Source organism: Pleurodeles waltl, chromosome 5 (assembly GCF_031143425.1).
Source record: "Pleurodeles waltl isolate 20211129_DDA chromosome 5, aPleWal1.hap1.20221129, whole genome shotgun sequence".
Taxonomy (NCBI): domain Eukaryota; kingdom Metazoa; phylum Chordata; class Amphibia; order Caudata; family Salamandridae; genus Pleurodeles; species Pleurodeles waltl.
The window spans coordinates 1,509,187,297-1,509,212,156 of record NC_090444.1 but is presented as its reverse complement, the minus strand read 5'-3'; the positions used below and the strand labels follow the sequence as shown (position 1 = coordinate 1,509,212,156).

Below are 24,860 nucleotides of genomic sequence, written 5' to 3'. Positions count from 1 at the left end.
GCGTGCTTGGAGTGTTTGAAATGAGACACATTGATGAAGCTGCGCCTGAGGTCCCAGTACTGGAACAGCAGTGTGTAATGGTTGTTAGAATTGATGTGCTCTGGCAGACAGCGTGTGTGGGGCTCTGTCATGGGCACTGCAGAGGGGCTTGGTGAGTGTGAACTGAGATGCACTGATGGAGCTGCGCCTGGGGCCCCAGTACCAGAACAGCAGTGTGTACTGACTGCAAAAACTGAGGTGCTTTGGCAGACAGCATGGGTGGGGTTCGGGCACAGCAGAGGGGCTCGCGGTTTGTAAACTGAGGTGCACTGATGGAGCTGTGCCCGATATCCCAGTACTGGAACAGCAGTGTGTACTGACTGTAAGAACTGGGGTGCTTTGGCAGACAGCATGTGTGTGGGGTTTGGGCACCGCTGAGGGGCTTGGATTGTGTGAACTGAGGTGCACAGATGGAGCTGCGCACAAGGTCCCAGGACTGGAACAGCAGAGTGTACTGACAGTAAGAACTGAGCTGCACTGGCAGACAGCATGTGGGGTTCTGGCACAGCTGAGAACTTGGATTGTGTGAACTGAGGTGCACTGATGGAGCTGCAGGTAGGATCCCAGTATGAAGCAGAAGTGGGCACTGTCTCAAAGGATTGCAGAGCCCTGGTAGAGCTGGGTGAGGGGTCCTGGCACTCGAAAAGCAGTGGGCAAGGAGTAATTGGAAGGAGGTGCTTAGGCTGAGCTGCGTGTGGGTAGCAGAAGTGAAAGAGCAGGGACAGCATATGAAGGTTTCCTAGGTGACATCAAGTTACATCTGGGGGCTGGACCTCTAGGTGGCACAGGCAGGCAGACCTAATGTGACCAAGATAACAGCCTGATTTATAGCTTTGTTTACAGCTAAGCTCAGAAAATGAGGTGCACTGGCAGACAGCATGTGTGGGGTTCTGGCAGGGGCACAGCTGAGGGCTTGGAGTGTGTGAACTGTGATGCACTGCTGGAGCTGAACCCGAGGTCCCAGTACTGGAGCAGCAGAGTGTATAGACTGCAAGAACTGAGGTGCTCTGGCAGACATCGTGTGTGGGGTTCAAGGCACTGGCACGGCTGAGGGCTTGGAGTGTGTGAACTGAGGTGCACTAATGGAGGTGCAAGTGGGCACCCAGTATGGAGCAGAAGTAGGCACTGTCTCTAAGGATTGTGGAGCCCTGGTAGAGCTGGGTTCCTAGGCTATAAGCAATTACAAGCCATCATGTGCCCTTGCTCTCGGCACACAGGCAGGGACACTTGGTAAAACAAAATCCAAGCCAAGGTAGGGCTGGAGCCAGATAGGGGAGAGAGGATGCAGAGAGCCCACAAAGACCAATTATGACCAAGATAACAGCCTGATTTACAGCAGTGTTTACAGCTAAGCTTAGAGGAAGAATGCTCTGCAAATGAAAGGGGAAGCTTTCCTGGACAGGAGCAGGAAACAAAGTTAAAAAAAAGTCCCCTACAGACGAGATAAACAGGACAAAGTGTAATTATACAGTAGTTGGTCCCTGCTCCCACACAGAAGAAGGAGTGACAAGAGGCATGACTGACCACAAGTAAGCAAGGATTTTTAAATGATACTGAAACTAACAAATGAAATAGCTGGAAGCCCACAGAAGGATGTATTCTTAAAAGTATACAAGAGATTGAACGTATACACTCGACCTAAAAAGGGCAGTCGATGTCGATGTTATGTTCTTTCCCCTCCCTTTTATCTATTTTTCCACACTCCTACATATTCACTCTTTTTTTGCTCTCTATATATTGTCTCCCTTCATTCCTTTTCTCTATTTCTCTCTTTTCCCCATTCTCTGTAGTATCATTGATTTCTTTCCCAATCTTTTTTCTTGTTCTAGCTTCATTTTCACTTACTATTTTTACCCCTGCCTCCCTCACTCTTCATTCATTGGTGCCTCTTTTTTGCCTTTCTGTTGCCCAACCTTCTCTTTTGTACACAGTATTTCATCCTCTTCTCATGTTCCCCGACCCGCTATCACTCTGCTACCTCCTGTCATACTTCCTCCATTTGCTGCCTTTACTTTTGTCTTCACCACCCAGGGCCAGTGCATGTACCTCCCTCTTCAGCAATGGTACCACACTTGGTACTTGTACTAGTAAAATGACATCTCCTACTGGTGCCAGCCAGTGAATCTGTTTGTTTAGTACTCTCTCCTCCAAAATGTGCTCCTCCCTCAGCTGTCTCAGCAGTGTCTCACATCGGCATCTCTTTTACAGGCTTCTCTCCGTCTACTGCCTTCATTCATCCTTTTTATTAAATATAGTCTCCTTTCTCACCCTCTCAACTTCCCTTCTCTACCTCACATACCCTTCTCTTCTACCCTCCTCTCACGTTTTTCATTAGTGTGCCCTATATCTGTCAATTCTCTGATACTCTACTCCTTTCCATCTCTTTTTCACTATTCTCTCTTATAAATGTCTTACTCGCCCTTCTCAGACACCTTCATTTACCTTAGATGCTATCCTATCTCATTCACAGCCTTCTTTTCCCGCCCACACATGTTCTCTTTTTCTCTCTCTAGCTTAGTCCGACACACACACATATACCAGGAGAACTATGGGGGTTATTACAACTTTGGAGGAGGTGTTAATCCGTCCCAAATGTGACGGATATACCACCAGCCGTATTACGAGTTCCATAGGATATAATGGACTCGTATTACGGCTGGTGGTATATCCGTCACTTTACCGTCACTTTTGGGACGGATTAACACCTCCTCCAAAGTTGTAATAACCCCCTATGTGTTTTTACACTCCCTATTACCAGTACAAATGTTGAATGATCCTTTTCCAACTTGTGCTGGTTGCACAATTTGGCAACATCAACCTGGTGGCTCTTCTGACGATTATATGTCAGAGTACTGAGTATAAAAATATAGACGTCGTCATCTTGACATACAGAATATCCTGACTGTAAGTGCTCGTTAAGTATAGATTTCCTGTTTTTAACTTTGCATCTATGTATCTTGAAGATCTTGAAGATTTATATCGCTTAGGGACATATATGTGTATATTTACCTTCACAGATGTTTTGGTTGTTGATTATAGCCATGATATTTTGGCATGTGTATATTTAAATGTCAATATTGCAGAAGGAGACCCTCTTGATCATGTCTGAAGAGAAAATCATATGCAGACTTAAATCAGTACAGGAATTATTTTTAAGTTGAAACACTGATATTTGGTTGTAAAAGGAAGCAACATTAAGGTTTGAGGTGATCTGTAAACAGCTTGACATTGAGTTGAGTTGATTCTTTCCCTTTCCTTGCATTGAGAAGCATCTCTGGCCTGTTCAGTAGGTCCTTGTTGTTCTGATCAGCCCAGCCACCTCCAAAATAACTATGCTTAAGCCAAGCACACAACTGGTTTGAATCTGCTCTACTGGGCGCCAGGCGGTCCCAGCCGCATTGTTGCATCTGTTTATAATGTTGGAGGGCAGTGGTGTAGCCAGTGGGTCATGGGCCATAATACAAGGAGGTAAATAGGCCCCATGGTTGCTGTTTGAAGTGTGAACACAGCATTATTGATGGTTAAGTGGGTCTCTGAGGCCTTTGAGCCTTAGTGCCACCGCTCCTGCTGGGCTAATGGAAGCTATGCCACAGGCTGAGATTTGGGGCTCAACTGGCCTTGCTTTTGAGGCTATACATTTGTGAAAGAAGTTAACTTACATATATTGCAGCGCAGTTGAGCATGAAATTATAGTGGCATGTATGTTTACAGGTTAGAAATGTATTAGTAAATGGACTCATCAAAGAACCTGAAGGCTTCTTGAGTTGTGACACTGCAATTAAAAGAAACACTAAACACAAAGTCTTGTGATGCTTCTAAGCACCTTTGGAACTTGCAAAATCGTTTAAACTTAATAAGCATGTTTTTTTTTTCGTTTAAAAAAAAAAGGTTTTGTGTCTTATGCTTGCAGGAAAAACATTTAACTATCACACCAGCTCCCCAAGGGCAGCCCTCTTGGCTTTACCAGTGCTTGTTATTCTTTAATTGTACCAATGAAAAGACAACATAACTGTTGTAAGGCAGATTATTTTAAAGTCTCATGTTTTAATGAGAGCCGTGTAGTTTAGAGTTTCAGTACCAAGTGTTTTTGTTTCTCCTTGCCTTCAAATTGGTTCCTGGGTGCTCACACATTGTCACATGTGCACTAGTGAAGCCAGCATGTTGCCAATCCTAGTCAGACATTCCCTCTTTATGACAGCTAAGCTATTTTTATTTTGGCAACTAGCGTTTTTGCAAAGCAGAAACACACAAATGCAGTGTACAGCTGAGAAAATGCAGCTAGGTACTAGGAAAACGTGCATCTCCTTGAACCTTTCGTACAAGATTTGGACAGTAAGTTTCTGAAGTGAACTTTTCTCTGCCTTAGTCCTGGCTTCAGAAATGCTGCATGTTCCTACCGGTAATAGCATTACTCTGACTCTCTCTCGCCCTAATGACTCACATAGCGAGGCCCCTTTATCTTCTATCGCAATAATTCCCCACGCATTAAAATGCCTTCCCCCTCCTTACTTCCTACTATGTACCAAGCCCAAACACCACACAGTTGAACTGGTCGAAAAGGGCGGGTGAGAGGGCCTGGGTCATTACGCTGAGAGACGGACTTCGAGTAATGCTATTACCGGTAAGTAAACGCAGCATTACCCCTTTGTCCTTCTCTCCGTAATGATTTATATAGTGAGAAGTATCCAAGCCAAGAAGCAGACCAGGACAACGTTACAGCATATGCAAACACAGGTTTAATCTAGGGGTATGAAAAAAAAGAAAACTGGTTACAACACAGAGCTCAGCACCATGGAACCCAACAATTCGGTAACCCCCGGACCTGTGGACCACCTGCTAATGAGACACAAATGTAGAAGGCACCGTCCTAGTGCAGCTAGACAGATCTCTTGCAAGGAAGCACCCTGCACCTCAACCATGGATGCAGCCATGCCCCTAGTAGACCTCCCCTGGATGTCCAGAGGAGGAGACCGACCAAACTCCTTAAACGGCAGCAGTATCACAGACTTGATCCACCTACTCAATGTCTGAATTGAAGGCTTAACCCCTTTCGAGCGAGACCAAAGTTAACAAGTAAAGCAGAAGAGACCCGGAACTCCTTCACCCGCTACCGGTAGATCAGAACCTCACTCCGCACATCCAGTGAATGGAGTGCCACCTCCTCAGGAGACTGGTGATCCAGACAAGACTGGAAGAATCCCCTCCTGCTGTTGTTGAAACAAAGAATTCAACTTGGGCACAAAGCCAGGATCCAACCGAAGCACATGCCGGCCCTCAAACACCCTCCAGAAAGGAGACAGACAAGACACTGAGCCCAACTCCCCCACCGGCAAGCAGAAGTGGCCGCTACCAGAAAAAACACCTTCAAGGTCATAACCCCACAGATGACAGAGGCTCAAAGCGGGGATACTTGAGAGCCTGAAACACCAGTGTTAAATCCCAAGATGGACATGCCACCAGGGGGACCAGGCGAATATTGGAAAAACCATTAAAGAGCTGCGAAACCAGACCCAGATCATTCCCAAGACGCCCCTCCCAAGCCCCTTTCCCTCCCCCCCACGAAGATTGAAAAGCCTTAATCGCTTCCCATTAAGAGTAGCAGGACTCAGGCCCAACTGAAACCCATCTTGGAGACATTCTAGCACCTGGGGCAGAGACACCTCCCATTGGTCACATTAGGCCTGAAACCTCTCCCAAAGCCTAGCATAAGAAGACCTAGTAGACAATCGTTGGGATGCCTCCACAGAAGAGATAGAAGCTGAGAGACCCTGCAACATTAAGCCCACTGTTCATTCGCCAAGCCTCCAATTTGAGACACGAAACCTCTGGGGAGATGGAACCATTGAAAATCTCCACTCCGGGCTCAATGATGGAGATGAAGATGCTCAGAATGAACCTCATGAGAATTTTGAGGTGCCACCAAGCCCAGATCACCTTGTACCCTCATCTAAAGGGAGACCACCTGAATGGGCACTGCTGGAAGATCCAGCAGCTGTGACTGAATCTTTAGCACCCTAGAGTCGCAATACCCAGTTACGTCTGGAACCGGGCCCCAATGAAGATGCAATCCTGAGATGGAACCAGTTGGGACTTCCATGCATTCACTAAGAAACCATGAGACAACAGAAGATCCAGTGTTCTCTGCACATGTAGACAAGTCAGGGAAAGAGAAGCCCACTTGACCAAGCAGTCATTGAGATACGGGAAGACGGCAAACACCTGCAGATGAAGAATCACCATCAGAGGCACCAACACCATGGTGAACACATAAGGGACTGACCAGGCCAAACGGCAAAATCCAGAGTTGATAATGCATCGCCCCTACATCGAATCTTAGAAACATCTGATGACTGACATGAACAGGCAATTTCATTTATGCATCCTGCAGATCAGTAGTAGCCATATAATTGAGGTTTTGGAGGGGCAACATCTAGAATGGAATGGATGGCACCCATTGATTGAAGTACTGCAAATCCAAGATTAGCTGAAATTTCCCCAAAGCCTTTTGTACCAGGAACAGGATTGAGTTAATCCCTTGTCTGACCTGATCCAGCAGCACCATGATGATCACCTGTTTTCTTAACAAGTGCACGACCCCTGCCAAAAGTTCCACCCTCTTGGCTGGAATCCTTGGTACAGGAGTAGGGATGCACCTCGTAACTGGAGGAAGGGAGATGAAGTCTATAAGATAGCCACGCCATACTGTGCTCTTCACCCAGTTGTCGGAGACAGGAAGCACCCATGTTAGAAAGAAGGCCGCTAACTGACCGCCTACCGGTTGTTAGTCCGTAGGAGGTCCATAGTCAGGAGCGCTGACTGGAAGGCCCCACCTTGGGTGTGACTTCCTGCTGCTTACTCTTCCTGGAATGGAGCTGTTTACCTAAAAAAGAATAGGAACTGGTATCCTTGCAAGGAAACTCCCTATTGTCTCTGACATCTGCGTGATTCCACGACCTAGAAGACTTGTGGACAGAGCACCTGTAGGACCAACTGTGCTTCTTGTCCTTGAAGAATTTCCAGATAAGACCATCCAGCTGCTCACCAAGCAGCTTACTTCCCTCAAAGGGAAGCTTCTCCACCAGATCCATCTTCCAGTCCCTCAACCATAGGTTGCTCCTGACTATGATGACAGTGAGAGAAGTGGCCTTGTTAGCATTGGCTGACACATCTGCCAGGATCTTAACCTGTTGCTACATGTGCACAAGAACATCTGACACAATGCCACTCTCCTGCATGGCCTACGCCAAGGCCTCAAAATCCTTTAACAAGGAATGCTAAAGCCCCATAACAGGACACCCTGAGTACCAGACTATAGGCGAAGAGAGACTTTTAAGCGCACTATCCACATTGTGATCCACATGATCTGAAGACAAACAGTCATCATGATTTAGAGAAAAACGACCAATGAGAGTGGCCAAGATGGAATCCGCTTTGATGGCATGTGTTCGCAGACAATCCCCTTCTTGCAAGTCATAGGATTTGTGGAGGAAGCTGGGAACCTGGCAATGCTCATGATTCTCCCAAGACCTGAAAATCACCTCCTTGATCTCAGTTTGTAAAGGCAAAGTCAGCACTGCAGGCTTGGCAGCTTGACGAATTGCAGAAACAGATGCTCAGCAGCCTCCTTCACCGGAGGCGGTGCCAGGACCAGATTGACTGATATGGGCCAGAATATTGACCAGGTCTTCCCTAGATATGAGCTTCCTACCACATACACATGCCCCTCTGGCTCAGAAATATCCAAATCATCAGAGTCCATATCATCAGGAAGCATGGCGGAAGGTCGCCTAGCCTTACTTTTGGATGACAAGGTGTTTGGCAACTGCAGCATCAAACATGGCCTGAACTTACAAATCTGTGAGGAATAATGAAGCCCCAGTTGGAACTCAAGCAGATCCTTGTGCTGGCCCATCCTGCTGAAAATCACTCCCTTACTCAGAATCATGGGAAGATCTCCTTTGCTTTGCACTACGCTTCTCCATTGTCACCCTAGTAGTAATGCTCAGACCATAAAATCTCACCATTAAATAGGAAGCAAAGCAGCCCCCATGGAAAATCCTCCAAAAACGACCAACCTGTAAAAACAGCACACAAATAGCCCAGCCAGTCACCTGTGCCCAGACCATACATAGCAACCAATAGTGAAACAACCATCAACATAAAATCTGGCAGAACTGAACTGCTGCAAAACTTGCCACATCAAGGCCACATGCTGCAGTTTCATGTTGAAGCTATGTCTGGAATGAGTGCAGTTTCAAGACTGAAAACTGCTGGAGGCCCGCTCCAATCAAGGGCGATAGGGGGTTAGAATTCAGATTTCTTGTAAACCAATCACAAAAGTGGCATCGCCTGAGTTTGTCATCAGAAGAAATATGATTCATGGGGACACCCAGCAATATCATTATGGTATAAGAAATTGGGTTATTGGTTGAGAGGGGTGGAAGTCCCACTCAGGCAACAACCACAGTACTTTTCAGAGTGAACCACGAAAGACCCCAAATTAAACCATGTTTAGCTCTCCGGTCGCTTGGCACAAAGCAGCCAGACGTAACGTAGTGGCAATGTGTAAAGTATTTATGCAGTATACAAACAGTAATAAAGTGAAAATACAACACCAATGAAATGCCTACCAATTATGAAAATTAGTGTCAATTCAATTAGTAGAACAGAGGATATTTAATTTTAAAAGGGTTAACTAAAAGTAACACCAAAAGATGCAAATAACCAACTCAGGGTATCTGGTCAAGCTGAACCAGGACAAAGTCACAAATTCAGGTAGATTGGGAAGGAGCACAGGCCGGGCACAGGACCATGTTTGCCCTGCTGAGAATTTTACCATATGTCCTTGGTAACAGTTTTGTACGGTGCTGCTTTACCAGGCTTTGCTTTGCCTGGCGTTGGTTCCACTGAGTCTGTGCGGCAAGGCTTTGTGGCGCATTGGATTTGATGGAACGTTCAGTTAAGCAAGGAGGAGTTCTCTCTGACACCAATCAATGGTCCAGGACCTTGAAAGGCACCACTTGGGAATCAGGGACTCACTCCAGCAGAGGCCAGCAATGCTCGGTCAGGTCCAGTTGCAGGTTGAGACAATTCCAGTGCAGCAGGTCAGTTGGGCAGTTGCAGGGGGACTCTGGGGTGGCTTGTGTCCCTGTAGCTCAGAACAGTAGGTTAGCCAATTAACCATTGGTGTCACTCTGGTTAGCCTGGGATAAAGGAAATGGGTCCAGCTTCCTCAAGAAGCTTGGCATTCCTCTGTGGGAAAACCAAGCCTCAAGCAGCAAGACAGCACTCTGGTTAGCCGCAGGGCAGTTCTCTGAGGAACAAGGCAGGCCTCAAGCAACAGGGCAGTCCTCTGGGAAACAAGGCAGTCCTTCTTCTATAATTTTGGTATGTCCAGGAGTGCAGGAAGTGGTGGTTCAAAAGGTAAAATATTTATACCTGGTGCCATCCTTTGAAGTGGGGAGAGGGTGACATCCTGGCTGCTCCCACATCTGGTTCTGGAAAGTTCTTCCCATTTGTTTCCATTGACAAAAGACTAGTGTCCGGTTCCTTTTTGAGTGCTGGAGGCTGCCCTTTGAAATATAAGTGGGGCAGGGAACAGCTTCAATACCCCGCTCATCCTGCCAACACCTAGTTCCCTTTTGTCTCACTTTTGGAGAGGAATACACAAAGGCCAACAGCTAAGCTATTCACAGTCATGTGACCTAGGACCTTTGCAGCAGATACCAAATGGTTAGGACAGAAAATGCCAACTTTATAAAAGTGGCATTTTCAGACTGACTTAAAATCTGACTTTACCATGAAAGAGGATTTTAAATTATAATTCATTTGAGACCAAACATGACATTTTCACCTGTTATCAATCAAAAATTAGCACATATCAAATGTAATAGTGTACCTCCAATGTTATCCTATGGGATGGGTAGGTCTCGAATTTAAGACTTTTTCACTACCATGACATGTAAAACTTAAAGACATGGCCTAACTTTTTAAATACAAGGTGCCCTCCCCTGTGAGCTTTTTAGGGCCTACCCTATGGGTGATATACAAGTATAAAAAAAGAAGGTTTAGGCCTGGCAAAAAAGTTTGTGTCGGGTCGAATTGGCAGTTTAAAATTGTACTACAGGCTGGAATGGCAGGCGAGACATGATTTGAAAATGCTACTTTAGTGGATAGCACAATGAGTGCTGCAAGCCCACTAGTAGTATTTAATTTACAGGTCCTGGATACATAAAGTACCATTTACAAGGCACTTACAAGTAAATTAAATGTGCTAATTAGTTGTAGGCCAATGTTGCCATGTTTGAAGGAGCGAGCACAAGCCTTTTAGAAGTGATTAGCAGTAGAACTGTTCAGAGTCCTAAGGCCATCAAAAACAAATTCAGCCAACAGATGGGGTGGAGTCAAAAGGTTTGGGAGTGACCTGCAGAAAGGGTCAGGTCCAAAATATGGGATTTTCATTGTGCCACGCAGAGCTTATAATTTACTGAGAAAACTATGCTTCTCAAATAGTGAGTTGTATAAAACCACATTTACTCATGCTTGCTCCCACATTTTTTTCTTTTCTTCAAAAACATGCATGTTTACTTCCCTATGTCTGCCAGTAGTAAAATTGTTGCCCACATTAATGTGATGACTTTGGCGAGAAGCGTTGATGAACGTGATCAGTCAAGGCAAAAGCCCTGGCCTATTTTACAGTAGTTCAGAAAAGGTTTTTATGGGGATGTAGCTAAAACACAGAGATAAGTTCAGAGAGAGGATTAATTGAATTACTCCCCAGAGCTTGAGTACTTTTGAGACCCCAGTTGGATGCATTTAAAATATTCTTTATTTTAGATCAAACGTGAGAACCGACCCCATGCAGCCCAGCAGCAACTTACTGTTCTGGAATCTCTGAATACCATGCCAACAACAGATTGCGATGTCTTTAAGTAGAATACTCTGGTTCCTAAGCAATACATGTCAAAGCATCTTAAGTATATATACTAGAACATCTCCCTTTCTAAAAGAAAAACCTAATCCAAAATAAATATATAAATATATCATATCAATAACAGGTAGCTTACTTTTCTACACTAAGAATTTGTTTGTAACCCCCTACTTTGAGGTAAAAAAGACCCATCAAACATTTCTAACAAAAATAACCAAACTTGTAATCAAATACTTGGATTTACATACATCAGTATCAGTAAACATAATGATATACATAGTTGTCATATTTATTTTGTTTCATTTTATCATGGACACTCCTTCTCTCATTTCCTCCACCATTATCATCACTGTTAATTTTACTGCTTTGATGTGACTCTTTGCCCCTGTTCCATACTTCAATTTCAGTTTTAGAATATTTGGTAATTATCTGTGTATTCCACCATCATCCACACAAATCCTGCCCAACACCTTCTTGGGAATAGACCACTTTGATTAGCCCTTCATTACATCAGTTCCAATTAGGACTCTCACACATTCTCCTTTCTTGAATTATTTTCTCTTCAAGCCTTCATTAAAACTAATTATCTTTGTATGGTTTTACTGTCAACTTCAAAGCTTGCCTGTCCAAACTCTTAGTATTCGTTCTTTTCATCCATGTAGGAGCAACCCAGTACACGCGACTCTTCCTTTTGACAAAAAGAAATGGAGTCTCTCTCGTCACGAAATGAGAAGTAGTTCTGTAACTCCATAGCAAGTTTCTTATTGCCGTCCTCCAGTTCAAACCTCTTCCCAAAGCCAGTTGAATGCCTGAAACAAAGACACGGTTAAATCTCTCGACTAAACCATTTTCTCATGGATTATACACCGTAGTTCTAATATGTTTAATTCCCTTCTGTTTGAGAAATTACTCAAATTCTTCACTGACAAAGTGTGGTCCATTATCTGACACGACTACTTCCGGAAATCCATTCCTCCTGAAAATTTCTTCACAAAATGCACCATATTATGAGATTGACATCTCTTACAAAAGCTACTTCAGGCCATTTTGAATAATAATCTATTAAAATCAATGCAAATCTGCTCTCAGAACCCAAACAATCAAAGGGCCCACAAATATCAATTGCTACCCTTTCACCAAGATTTTTCAGGAAACTTCATTGGAGTAATAAGGGTCTCTGTCACATTGTGAATTTTCTCACTGCATACACATTGTTCACAATTGCTGACAGACCTCTCTACGTGCTTATCCATACCCAGCCACCAGAAATCATTCTGGGCCATCCTTTTCATTGCAGAAATTCCTCCATGCCCTTCATGTAACAACTCTTAACAGCCTGTGGCACAGTGTAATGGGTACTACTAATTGATCATGTCCTCTCACTATGCCTTCCACCACTGATAACTCTTCCCATACTGGTAAATACTTATTTGATTTTTGCTTTGTTTCCTGAGTCAAATTTGCTCGTTCTGGCAGTTTCTCAATGAGCAATTTCACAACAGTATAATTTGCTTGCTCACTTAACCACTCATCCTTCAGTATGGCTCCCCTGCATGCAAGGTCCATTTCCGCTACCACCCAATCATCTTCAATGCTGCAGGAATCACTATCCAAAGGCAATTGGAACATGCAATCTGCATTCACATTCTTGGGTCCAGGTACATATGTAACATTGCATGTATATTCCCCCAGCCTCTATAGTCACTTTGCTATATGAGGTGTAGCTTTCCCAGCACCTTTTGTGGTAAATAACTCTATCAGTGGGCGATGATCGGTTCTCAGTTCAAACTGGATTGCCCCATATAAATGTTCTGTAATATTGTACCCCCCACCAACACACACAAGCCTCTTTTTCAATGACAGAATACAAGACTTCTGCCCCTCTCAAAGTCCTTGAAGCAAATGCTACCACTTTATTTTTTTACTTCATGTTCTTGCATTAGAAGCACCCAGTCCATAGCAGCTAGCTTTCATTACCACAGTGGACCTTCTGCTGAATCAAAAGGCACTAGTACATTGGCATTAACTATCGCTACTTTTATATTTTCAAATGCTTGTTGACATTTTTGTGACCATTCAAATTTTGCTCCCTTTGTTAGCAACATATGCAATACATGTGCCTTGTCAGAAGAATGCTCTACAAACTTGGAGTAATATTTTGCAAGACCCAAGAAAAATCTTAACTGCTCCTTGTTCTTTGGTGTCGGGGCATTCTCAGCAGCATCCATTAACTTCATTTTGGGTTTAATTCCTTTATTGGATAATGTGTGTCCAAAATGCTCTACTTCTCTCTGAAACGTACGTTTGTCCAATTCCACTGTTAGCTAAGGATTTTCCAATTTTTTCACCACTTTCTGCAGCACTTCTTCATGATGGCCCTTATCATCTCCCCACACCAAAATATCACCCTGAAATACTAAAACCAGGGATAATTCATGTAGAACACTTTGCATGACTCTCTGAAACACAGCAGATGCCAAGGCCAAACTGAAAGGCATATGTTTAAATTAATGTGCACCTTCAGGTGTAATGAACAACATTATGTGCCTGGATTCTGGATGTAGTTTCACTTGCTAAGCGCTAGAAAGATCTAATGTGGTAAAATATTTTGCATTCCTCACATTCATACGCATCTCATTGATTTTTGGGAGAGGATGCCTATCCACCCAAATGTTTTCATTTACATCACAAAGATCAACACACATATACATTTTTCCATTTGCCATTCTTGTTAACACTACTGGACTCAGCTATTCAGACACTTCTGTTGGCTCAGTGATTCCTTCTTTGCATAGACAATTCAGTTCTTGAGTTAACTGCTCCCTTAGAGCCAAAGGTACGTTACTAACTTAATTTACTCACAGCACTGCACCCTTCTTAAGAATAATTAGATGTTCAAATTTCTTCAAACATCCTGTTTAGTGAGAGAACAATCTAGGGCAGTCATTTTATCACTTCTCTGTATCGGATGAGGTAGTTAGCAATACTAGATCATGATGGTGTGGGTCTAGTATAATTTCCAAATCCTGATGTTCTCTCCATCCTATCAAAGTGTTTCATTTTTAAACAACATACACTCTTCTTTGTGCACTTCTTACTTTATTCATTAAACCTGCCATAAAATTTCCCAGCACGGGAAGTTTAACTCCACAATATCTCTGTGGTTCTACATCACTCGGAATTAACTTACTTGTGTTGCTCAAATTCATCCATATAGTTTTGTCGATCAAAGTGCATGGGAAACACAAATCTGCCCACATGGATACCCCCATTCCAATAACCTCAGTGTTACACTCTCGGGTAAGGTAAGACTCTTACACTTGTCAACAACACATACAACTAATACTTGTACGCCATCACTGTCAGTATCACCATCATTTTCCTCCTCCTGATAACATTCCTCAATACAATTCACATTGCTTTTAGTAGTGTTTTTCTTTACCAATCTGCACACCTTTGAAAAATGCCTTATCGTTTTGCATTTGTAACACTTGGCATTAACAGCAGGACATGTACTAGACCCTGCTAAATTGCAGGTGCTTCCACATCTATAACATTGTTTACTAGGCTTATCCTTTTGATATTCCTTGTTTGTTCTCCACCCTTTTTGCTTATTCTTTTTTAGACAACATTTGTGTACCGTGCTCGCTTCACTTTTCACCGGATTATTTTTCTAAATGTCCACCTAACTCTTTTACATAGTGAGAAGTATTCTCGATGCTACGTGCTATAGTTATGTTTTTTTCCAAAGAAGGATTTTTAATCTACAACAACTTTTCTTGTATTCTAACGTTAGTTGTTCTGTTTACCATTTAGTCTCTTTAAATTTCTTCTTGTAAGTTTGTAATGTTACAACAGGCTGAGAACGTCCTTAAAGCAGCCATGTACTGCTCTATTGGTTTACCCCGGTTGCTGAGCACGTGAAAGAACAATTGTGGCATCCTACCACAATGCAAAATTTCTTGCCAAAGTTTTCTTCTAATGCTTTCCTGGCCATTGCATATTTGTCTTCAGGACCTTCCTCTACATCTGACCCATTCCCTGTTTCATTCTTCCCATCATTCAGAATAAGTTTTAAGAACTTTGCTTTCCTCCATTTCAAAACTGTGTTTTTCCAATGAAATTGGTTACCGTTGTCAATGTTAGCAAAATAAATTAACACAATAAAAGTAGTCACCGTTGTCTACGTTTCTTCTTTCTACACTGCCCATAAATGAAGTACGTAAATTCTTGCTGCAATGTCCTTTTTCTGTGACAATGAGCTGACTGGGGTTTTAGTTCTTCCTCCTTGTTTTCAGTAGTCTCATCAGTGTTGTAGTCCTTCTTCAGTGTTGCCACTTTCATTTATCCCATAGAACTTGTTCAGTGTTCTCCCATCTTTATGGCTCTCCTTCAGCATACAAAATGCCTCGCCACATTACTTAGAATGCCTTTCTACAAGCATCTCCAGTTGGACTTTAAAAAAAACTCACACATGGCAAGTGTTAAATATTGTTATTTATTCATATAATTTTTTGATCATAGTTGGGAACTTGTAAAATACGTTCCATGGTGGTATTTCACTCAGTATTGGAGTACTACAATGCTTGTGCCCACTTTTATTATCAAATGGTCTAGGTGGCCAAACTTCCTTGCTGCAGTCACTTGCCATGCTAAACTGCATGAGCAGTATGTGCGGCACAGTGCAAACTCGACTTTCACTTCTCTCGCTTGCTTTCACAATGCGCAGGCATCAGCCTAACATGCTGTGAAGTGCGCACAGTCTTGAATATCAACAGGATAAAATTGAGGGCACAATGCAATGAAAAATGGGCAACAAGTCTTTACATTTACGCCGTTCCAGCATTCACCAGAGGCTTTTCTTCTCCTTTTTTTCTTCTACTACATTGCTACTTTTCAATTATCGATCACGCCGCCCGTGCTAAATGCACTGTTACTCCCGACATGTTACATGGTTGGGTTGGTTCCTTATGTGTCTTATTCCTGTCTTCTTCCACGTATCCCATCCTAATCACCACTTTTTGAGACCATAGTTGGATGTATTATAGATATTCTTTATTTCAGATCAGACGTGCAAACCAACCCCAGGCAGCCGAGCAGCAACCTACCGTCCTGGAATCTCCGCATTAATCAATCAATCAGTCAGGATTTATAAAGCATGGCTAATCACCCGATGGGGAATCCAGGCACTAGCTGGTCCCCAGAGGCTTATTCAAACAGCTGGGTCTTGAGGGCTTTTTGGAATTCCGGAAATTAAGTTATGGTCCGGAGGTGCGTGGGGAGGCTGTTACAGGTTTTTACTACAATGTGAGAGAAGAAGCATCCTCCATTTCTGCTTCAGTAGATGCAGGAATTATGGTCAAGTGAAAGGGGGGCGCAGCATAGTCTTAAGTTCGGTTGGAGTTCAGGCGGTGGTTAATTGATGGGGGTCCTTGGTTGTGTAGAGCCTTGTGTGTGTGTGGATCAGCAGCATGAATTGGCATCTCTTCTGTACGGGAGCGAGTGCAGATGTCTGAGGTGGGGTGTGATGTATGTTCATCGGGGAAGGCCAAGGAGGAGTCTGGCTGCGGCATTCTATATGGTCTAAAGTCTCTGTAGGAGGTGTGCGGCGATTCCTACGAAGAGGGCACTGCCAAAGTCCAGTCGGCTGGTGATGAGGGCTTGTATCACAGTATGTCTCGTGTAAGGGTAGCTACTTGAAGATCTTACATAACATGCACAAAGTGAGGAAGCAGGTGGAGGAGTTTGTGTTGATCTGTGATTTCATGATGAGCTTGTTGTTAAAGATGATTCAGAGGTTTCTGGCATGGTGAGTGGGAGTTTGGTGTGGGGTCCTAGGCCTGAGGGCCACCAGGAGTCATTCAATGTATTACTGCAGTTGCCAAAGATCAGTACTTCTGTCTTTCTGTGTTCAGCTGCAGGCCGTTGTTCTTCATCCAGTCAACAACGCTTGTCATGCATCTGTGGAAGTATACCACAAATACCATGCCAACAACATGATGGGATGTGATTAATTAGAATACTCTGGTTCCTAAGCAACACATCAAAGCATCTTAAGTAATATAATACAAGTACCACTCGTGGTGCACTTTGAAATAAAGGTGGAAATTGAAGTAGAGTAAAACATCTTAACTCACTAAAATCAGTTGTCAGCAATGTATTTAATGACTTTTTAGGTCCTTTAATATAATGGACATGATGACAGTAGGTCTGTAGAGCACTCTCTCCCTTGTGGAATTCTTTTTACAAAGTTAAGCAATAGGTAAGCCGAAACTCAAATTGGAGCATTAGTTTGGCACATTCTGGCATAGTTTTCTTTATAGTTAATGGAATATTGAGAAAGAAGACGAGCAGTGTCGTTTTTTAATCCCAGAGGAAGTTTACTACTTTCTGTATTCATAAACTCCAAGTGCAAACTTAATACAAAAGTATAAGTTACATGTCTCCACCCCCAGAGTTATGCAATTGGATTACTGTTGTGTGGGTGTGTGACATCCCCTCTTAAAACTATCCCTTTTAGTAGTAAGTTTGCCACCCACTCCATCGAGTTCTTCCAACTTTTTCTACTAATAAGTGTATTTACATGTGTGGAGATTTCGCAGTTAGGGCTGAGAACTCCTCATACATTAGTATAGGTATAACGGAATCACAAAACTGTGCGTTTAGCTTGCAAATTGCAGTTTGTAGTTCTGTTTGAGAATCAGCCCTACAGTTTTTTAGCTTCCTTTATTCACCCTTTTTCTTTTCCTGTAGTAGATGCAGGAATAGATTCTGCAGTTTGTGGAGTTAAAAGTTCTGCTTCATAGGATTTTCATAGAGTCTCATGTATGCATCTTCTGCTGTCTGATGGCAGGACACAATAATAGTTCCTTTTATTACTTAAAGTATCAAAGAATACCATTGATGCCCCGAGTTTCCTTTGTAGACTGTGGACCGTTAATTTGTGTCTTATGAAGTTGTTGCATGTTTCCCCCTCTCCCTAGACAATTTCGTATTGATACAGTTAATAGTCATATGACTCTTGGAATCTAAAATAGTAGTTTCCAAGTCTCAGGGATTCAAAAGAGAGCTTCTTATGTTGAGGGTGTGTATGAAAAAAGGTGAATGTGGAATAACTGCACTATGGTTGAGCTATGTCTTCTCATTTTCACACTAAATCATTTGGGATGAAAGGGCCTCTCAAACGTTTTACCCCATTGTAGGAAAATGCCTCTGATACCCCCTACCTTTTTGCCTTTTTTTGATGCTAGTTATGATTGAAAGTGTGCTGGGACCTTGCTAACCAGGCCCCAGCACCATTGTTCTTCCCTAAACTGTACCTTTGTCTCCACAATTGGCACAGCCCTGGCACACAGATAAGTCACTTGTGAATGGTACCCCTGGTACCAAGGGCCCTGTGGCCAGGGAAGGTCTCTAAGGGCTGCAGCATGTATTATGCCACCCTGGTAACCCCTCACTCAGCACATGCACACTGCCTTACAACTTGTGTGTGCTGGTGGGAAGAAAAATACTTTGTTGACATGGTACTTCAACCCACTGCCTGTGGCATAGGTAAGACACCCCTCTAGCAGGCCTTACAGACCTAAGGCAGTGTGCACTATACCACAGGTGAGGGCACAGTTGCATGAGTACTATGCCCCTACAGTGTCTAAGCCAATTCTTAGACATTGTAAGGGCAAGGTAGCCATAAAGAGTATATGGTCCGGGAGTTTGTCAAACACGAACTCCACAGTTCCATAATGGCTACACTGAGTACTGGGAAGTTTGGTATCAAACTTCTCAGCTCAATAAATCCATACTGATGCCAGTGTGGGATTTATTGAGAAACGCACACAGAGAGCATCTTAGAGATGCCCCCTGTATACCAGTTCAACTACTAGTGCTAGGTGGACCAGTTTCTGCCAGCCTGCCGCATCCAGATGGGTTTCTGGCCACATGGGATAAGTGCCTTTGTCACTCTGTGGCCAGGAACAAAGCCTGTACTGGGTGGAGGTGCTTCACACTTCCCCCTGCACGAACTGTAACACCTGGCGGTGAGCCTCAAAGGCTCAAGCCTGGTGTTACAGCACCCCAGGGCACTCCAGCATGTGGAGATGCCTGCCCCTCCGGACACAGCCCCCACTTATGGCGGCAAGTCCGGAGGAGATAATGAGAAAAACAAGGAGTCGTCACCCTCCAGTCAGGACAGCCCCTAAGGTGTCCTGAGCTGAGGTGACCCCTCCTTAGGAAATCCTCCATCTTGTTTTGGAGGATTCCCCCCTATAGGATTAGGGATGTGCCCCCCTCCCCACAGGGAGGAGTCACAAAGACAGTGTAATTACCCTTAAGGACAGTAGACATTGGCTACTGCCCCCCCAGACCTCAACACACCCCTAAATTGAGAATTTAGGGGCGACCCTTAACCCAGGAAACCAGATTACTGATGACCTACAACAAGGAGAAGGACTGCTGACCGGAAAGCCCTGCAGAGACTAAGGAGATGACAACTGACTTGGCCCCAGCCCTATGGGCCTGTCTCCAGACTCAAAGAACCTACACAGCGACGCATCCAGTGGGACCAGCGACCTCTGAAGACTCAGAGGACTGCCTTGCAAACAAAGGACCAAGAAACTCCAGTGGACAGCAGCTCTGTCGAAGAAACAACCATCTTTAAAGGGACTCCAGCCTCACTCCGGAAGCTTGAGTCCCCAACACTCTGCACCCAACGCCCCAGGCTTGTGTCCAGAAGAACCAACACTGCAGAGAAGACCGCCGGGCGACTCCCATGACGTGAACACCATGAGCTGACCTCCCTGCACCCCCACAGCGATCCCTGCAGAGAGAATCCGAAGGCTCCCCCTGACCGCGACTGCCCTGTAACAAAGGAACCCGACGCCTGGAAGAAGCACTGCGCCGCAGCCCCCAGGCCAGAGAGAAACCAACTACCAGTGCAGGAGTGACCAGCAGGCGGCCCTCATCCTTGCCCAGTCGGTGGCTGGCCAGAGAAGCACCCCTGTGCCCTGCCTGCATCGCCAGAGAGACCCCCGGGTCTCTCCATTGATATCTATCTACAACCCAACACCTACTTTGCATACTGCACCCAGCAGCCCCTGTGCCGCTGAGAGTGTATTCTGTGTGCCTGTTTGTGACCACCCCCCTCCCCCCAGTGCTCTACCAAACCCCCCCCTGGTCTGCTCCCCGAGGATGCAGGTACTTACCTGCTAGCAGACTGGAACCGGAGCACCCCTATTCTCCATAGTCGCCTTTGCTATTGGGGCCCTATTTTGACCTCTGCACCTGACCGGCCCTGTGTTGCTGGTGCTGGGTGTTTGGGGTTAACTTGAAACCCCAACGGTGGGCTGCCTATGCCCCGGAGACTGAACTTGTAAGTACTTTACTTACCTGAAAAACTAACCAATTCTTACCTCCCCTAGGAACTGTTGATTTTTGCACTAAGTATCCACTTTTAAAATAGCTTATTGCCATTTTTGCCAAAACCGAGTACATTACTGTTCCATATTTACCTGGGCCAAGTACCTTCCAATTTATGTACCTACTTGAATTCTGAATCTTGTGGTTCTAAAATAAATTAAGAAAATAATATTTTTCTATATAAAAACCTATTGGCCTGGAGTTACGTCTGTGAGTGTGTGCTCTCATTTATTGCCTGTGTGTGTACAACAAATGCTTAACACTACCCTCTGATAAGCCTACTGCTCAACCACACTACCACAAAATAGAGCATTAGTATTATCTAATTTTGCCACTATCAACCTCTAAGGGGAACCCTTGGACTCTGTACACACTATCTCTCACTTTGAGATAGTACATACAGAGCCAATTTACTACACCCATGTTAGAATTTACTTCTGCGAGATAAGAAGTGAAGGTGTAAGGTCTTCTTTTTCGTTTGGTGCCACTCTGTGTCTATATTGACACAGTGTTCTGAGATAGCTTCTGTGTTTTGGGATTCCTTTTCCAGTGAGAATTTAGTTTTTCTGGAAATGATTCTTCTATCGGTATCTAGCATTTTGTTGGTAGGTCGGTAAGATGAATATCCTTAAAATGCTCCTTACTTAGGTCTCAGTTGGAGTCCACTAACAACATCCAAGTTTTGGTTTAGTCCCGCGTAGTTTGGCACAGGTATTAGCTTTTAGTTAAATTTCTTTTTCTCATAATGGCTTACTTGAACCAACATGCTCCCAAAAATACAAAATGAGATATGTATAGTTATGTTGCATGATTTGGTGTTAGCTGGGAATGTGAGTAGGAATGTATAAGACATTTTTTATAAGTTGTTTCTTGCTCAGTGCTACACAGATTCAGAATTGAGTATGCATAATATGAATTTGGTTGTAGAAAAAATATTTTTATAGTGTGATTTCATTAACACTTGAGAGATCTGGACCACAAGAACACCGAGATGACTGTCTACTCCAGATCAGTGCTGCCTTAAAGTTTGATGTGGCTAACAAGAAACCATGTCTGATCGGTAGTAATCAGTTCTTAGTTAGATCCAACACTGGGCTCAAGCAGGATTGGATAGTTTTCAGCGAGACCCTATATTTTGTATAACTAAAATGTAGTTTGGTTTGTCAGCACCACACCAACTTTTATTATATAATTAAAGCTCAGCCTGCCATGTTTTGGTCATTCACTTGGTAAATGCTAGCAATAAAAAAACATGATTGGTCACTCGCTATCCCCACTTACCATAGCACCCTATCATGCAAACAGTGGCAAGAAATAAACATGTTGTAAGCATACTGCGTTATTGTAAAGTAGTATATTTTCGAGAAGTGTGGCTGAGATACTGTACGTGGATTTGTTGATGTTATTAATTTGTGTTTTCCTGATGTCTGGTTATCTGTTTTCTTGTAGGAAGCTTAGTTTCTCTGGCTGCTGGTCTCTTCTTCGGATTTGTGGCTGCTTATGGCGCTTTATGCATCACATATAATTCCAGAAACGTGACACCATCTTTCTGTAAGTACCTCTGCTTTGGGACACAGTGAAGAGGGAATGTGTAGTGGGTGTAGAGGGTGGATAGTTTGAAGAACCTTCTCTTAAGAGCAATTTACGTGATGCCACATGGAAGTGAGGCAGCAATTTAGTTTTTTTTAATTTTTTTTAAGTTCCTCAAAACAGGCGCATTTTTAAATGGTATACCTCAGCGCTTAACAGTTGGTGAAGAGATTACATAATAGGATGCTACTTTTCTGTTCAATGATCTCATTCTGTTAAAAATAGGGCCTTTAACACAAATATTCTCTTGTGACAATGTATGTGCTTTTGCTTTATAATTACACAGAGGGTCAGGTTAATCTTGAAGGAAAAATCCTCAAAACATGGAATACAAATCCAGGGGGCATTTAATATATAGAGAACGAATTGTGAGAACAAATACTACCTCTACCTGTGCATGACCACAGCTGCAGGGAACATCTGCACCTCGAAGACCTCAAAGAGGCTCTGTTAGAGCATTAAAGATGGAACATTAAGGCTGGATTGTGGATGAGGCATTCAACGGCAGCTACACCAACCCTTGCACAAGCCAGTGCCCCTACAAATGATCAGAATATGGAAACCTTTTTTTTAATTGACTTCAGCTGCAAAATGAAACCACAGTGTACAATGATCATTAAAATGCAGCAGAAGATAATTGTCTGGTACTGGGTGGGATTAGTTGGGCCACGCAGCTGAGAGGCCAGTCTTCCATAAACACAATACCAGCCTTATTATTCTCTAAAATGTACATGATTATATTACAACCAACGTCATTTGGAAGTCTCTGTCTGATTGTGGTGTCATTAAATATTGGAGACTCCTCTCTAGTTTCTTTGAAAAATTAGAATACTGGCGAATTTAGCATTTAAATAACCAGTTTAAAATGTGCAATTGTCCAAATAAACAACGTAAGTAACAAATTTGTAAAGCGCACAAATACCGGAGTGTCTTGGCGCTTGCAAACTCTAAGAAACAGAAGAGACAAAAGCCTATTTAAAAGTGGAACTGAAAAACTATGTTTTGAACGACTTCTTGAAAGGGATTAGACGAGTTTGAGATCTAGTGGGCCAGCGGTAGGTAATTCCAGAGTTTACATGCCAGAAATAAAAAGCTTCTGCCTCCCTATCTGGTCTTCTTTATTTTGGGGATGGCCACCAATTTAGTAGAAGATCATCTTAGCTCACGATGTGGAACATATCACTTAAATACCTTTTGAAAATAAATAGGCCCAGCACTGTGCAAGACATTAAGAACGAATGAAAGAGCCTTAAACTTTACTCTTTAAAAAATAGCAACCAATGATGGTAATGGATCATCTTAGTTATAAGGCTAAACCTAGGTACTTTCAGAAGAAGGCGGGCAGCTGCGTTTTGAAGTGATTGAAGCTTAGATTGAGGACGTTTGTTAATGGCCAAGTAGAGTGTATTGCAATAATCTATGCTGGAAGGGACAAGAGCCACTATTACTATTTTTTGTATCTCATGAGGGATTTTAAAATCTTGATTAAATAGAAACAGGGAGACTTTATGTTTGCTAATCTGTTTGGAGAAACCCAGCTGCTCATCAATCAGAACCTCCAGATTTTTGGCCTTCTGAACTGGGGAAGGAAGTGGGCCGAGGTTGGCCAGCTACCAAGCATTGTTCCAAAATGAAGGATTATTTCCAAAGGGGATGACCTTCATTTTATCAGAGTATAACATTAGACAGTTTTCCTGCATCTAAGTTGAAATATGGCCCAAACAGTTGTTACATTTTTTGGCAACAGTGCCCACATCAAAGGGAATTGATACAACTATTTGTGCATCATTGGCGTAAGATATAAGATATAACAGAAAAACTGCATGATTTTCATGAGGGGGTAACATAAATATTAAAGAGCATAGGAGATAAAGAAGATCCCTAGGGCACCCCAAATGGGAGAATAAATGAGTTAGACTTGGAGCCCCCAGTCTCTATAGTTTGTTCCATGTTGGATAAGAAGGAGCTGAGAATGGCAAGAGCAGCGCTTCCTATTCCGGTTCTCTCCAGCTGGTTGATGAGCAAGGAATGGTTCACCATATCAAACAGGGCTGAAACATCCAACAGGATCAGGGCAGCCCTTCCTCCCTCATCCACTACATGTCTGACCTCCTCAATAGCAACAACTAAGGCTGATTCTGTACAGTGTGTTGGCCTAAAGCCATGCCGGGAAGGATCCAGAATGTTGTGGGAATCTAGATAATCTATAAGGTCTTCATTCAGTGCTTTTTTCAATGTTTTTGCAGTGAGCGGTAAACGGGAAATGGGCCTATAGTTCTTAACGGAAGAAGTGCCCAAAGATTTTTATTTTGTTTTTAAATGGGAAGATCGGATGTTTTTTTCTAGGCAGTTGGAAATTGGCCTGCTAACAGTAAGTTGTTTAGAGGTTTTGTTAAGTGAGCAGCAGTGGTACCTCAAACCATGTGCAGCACGTAAGACGGCTGATGGGGAACCAGATTTGATAGATTCCAGCAGTGTCATAACTTTATCTTCTGTTAGGGGCGAAAAAGTGAGTAGACCACTAGGACCACCAGCTGCACTATTGTTATCATGATTCCCCTCCAGGCAATGAGATGGAACAGACACATGAGGAGGTTTGTGATTTGTCAGGCTGCAAATTCTTCGTAAACATTATTGACCTTCATCTGGAAGAACTCTACCAGTTTATCACAGAAAGCTCGGTTGGGAATGAAGGCTTTGTTTTGGTCAACATTTGAAAGTGTAGTAATAGTTTTGAACAGTTCAGTGGTCAAGTTGTTAGCATTATTTATTTTCTGTGATAATTAACGCTTTGTACTCATCACAAACGGCTTTATATTTCTTTCTTTCTTCAATACCATAATCCTTTCTCCATCTTCGTTCTTGTGCCTGACATTTTTGTTTAAATTTT

The 24,860-nt window shown here is 43.3% G+C and overlaps 1 protein-coding gene across 3 annotated transcripts in view; it reads left to right on the top strand.

Annotated features, from left to right (window-relative positions):
• The window catches only part of TMEM14A (transmembrane protein 14A), a 203,511-nt gene that overhangs the window by 63,025 nt on the left and 115,626 nt on the right, over positions 1-24,860 (top strand). For all 3 annotated transcript variants that reach the window (XM_069235808.1, XM_069235807.1, XM_069235806.1), the window contains exon 3: positions 21,830-21,931. In XM_069235808.1, the coding sequence (XP_069091909.1) occupies positions 21,830-21,931 (102 nt within the window). The remainder of the gene's footprint in view (positions 1-21,829; positions 21,932-24,860) is intronic.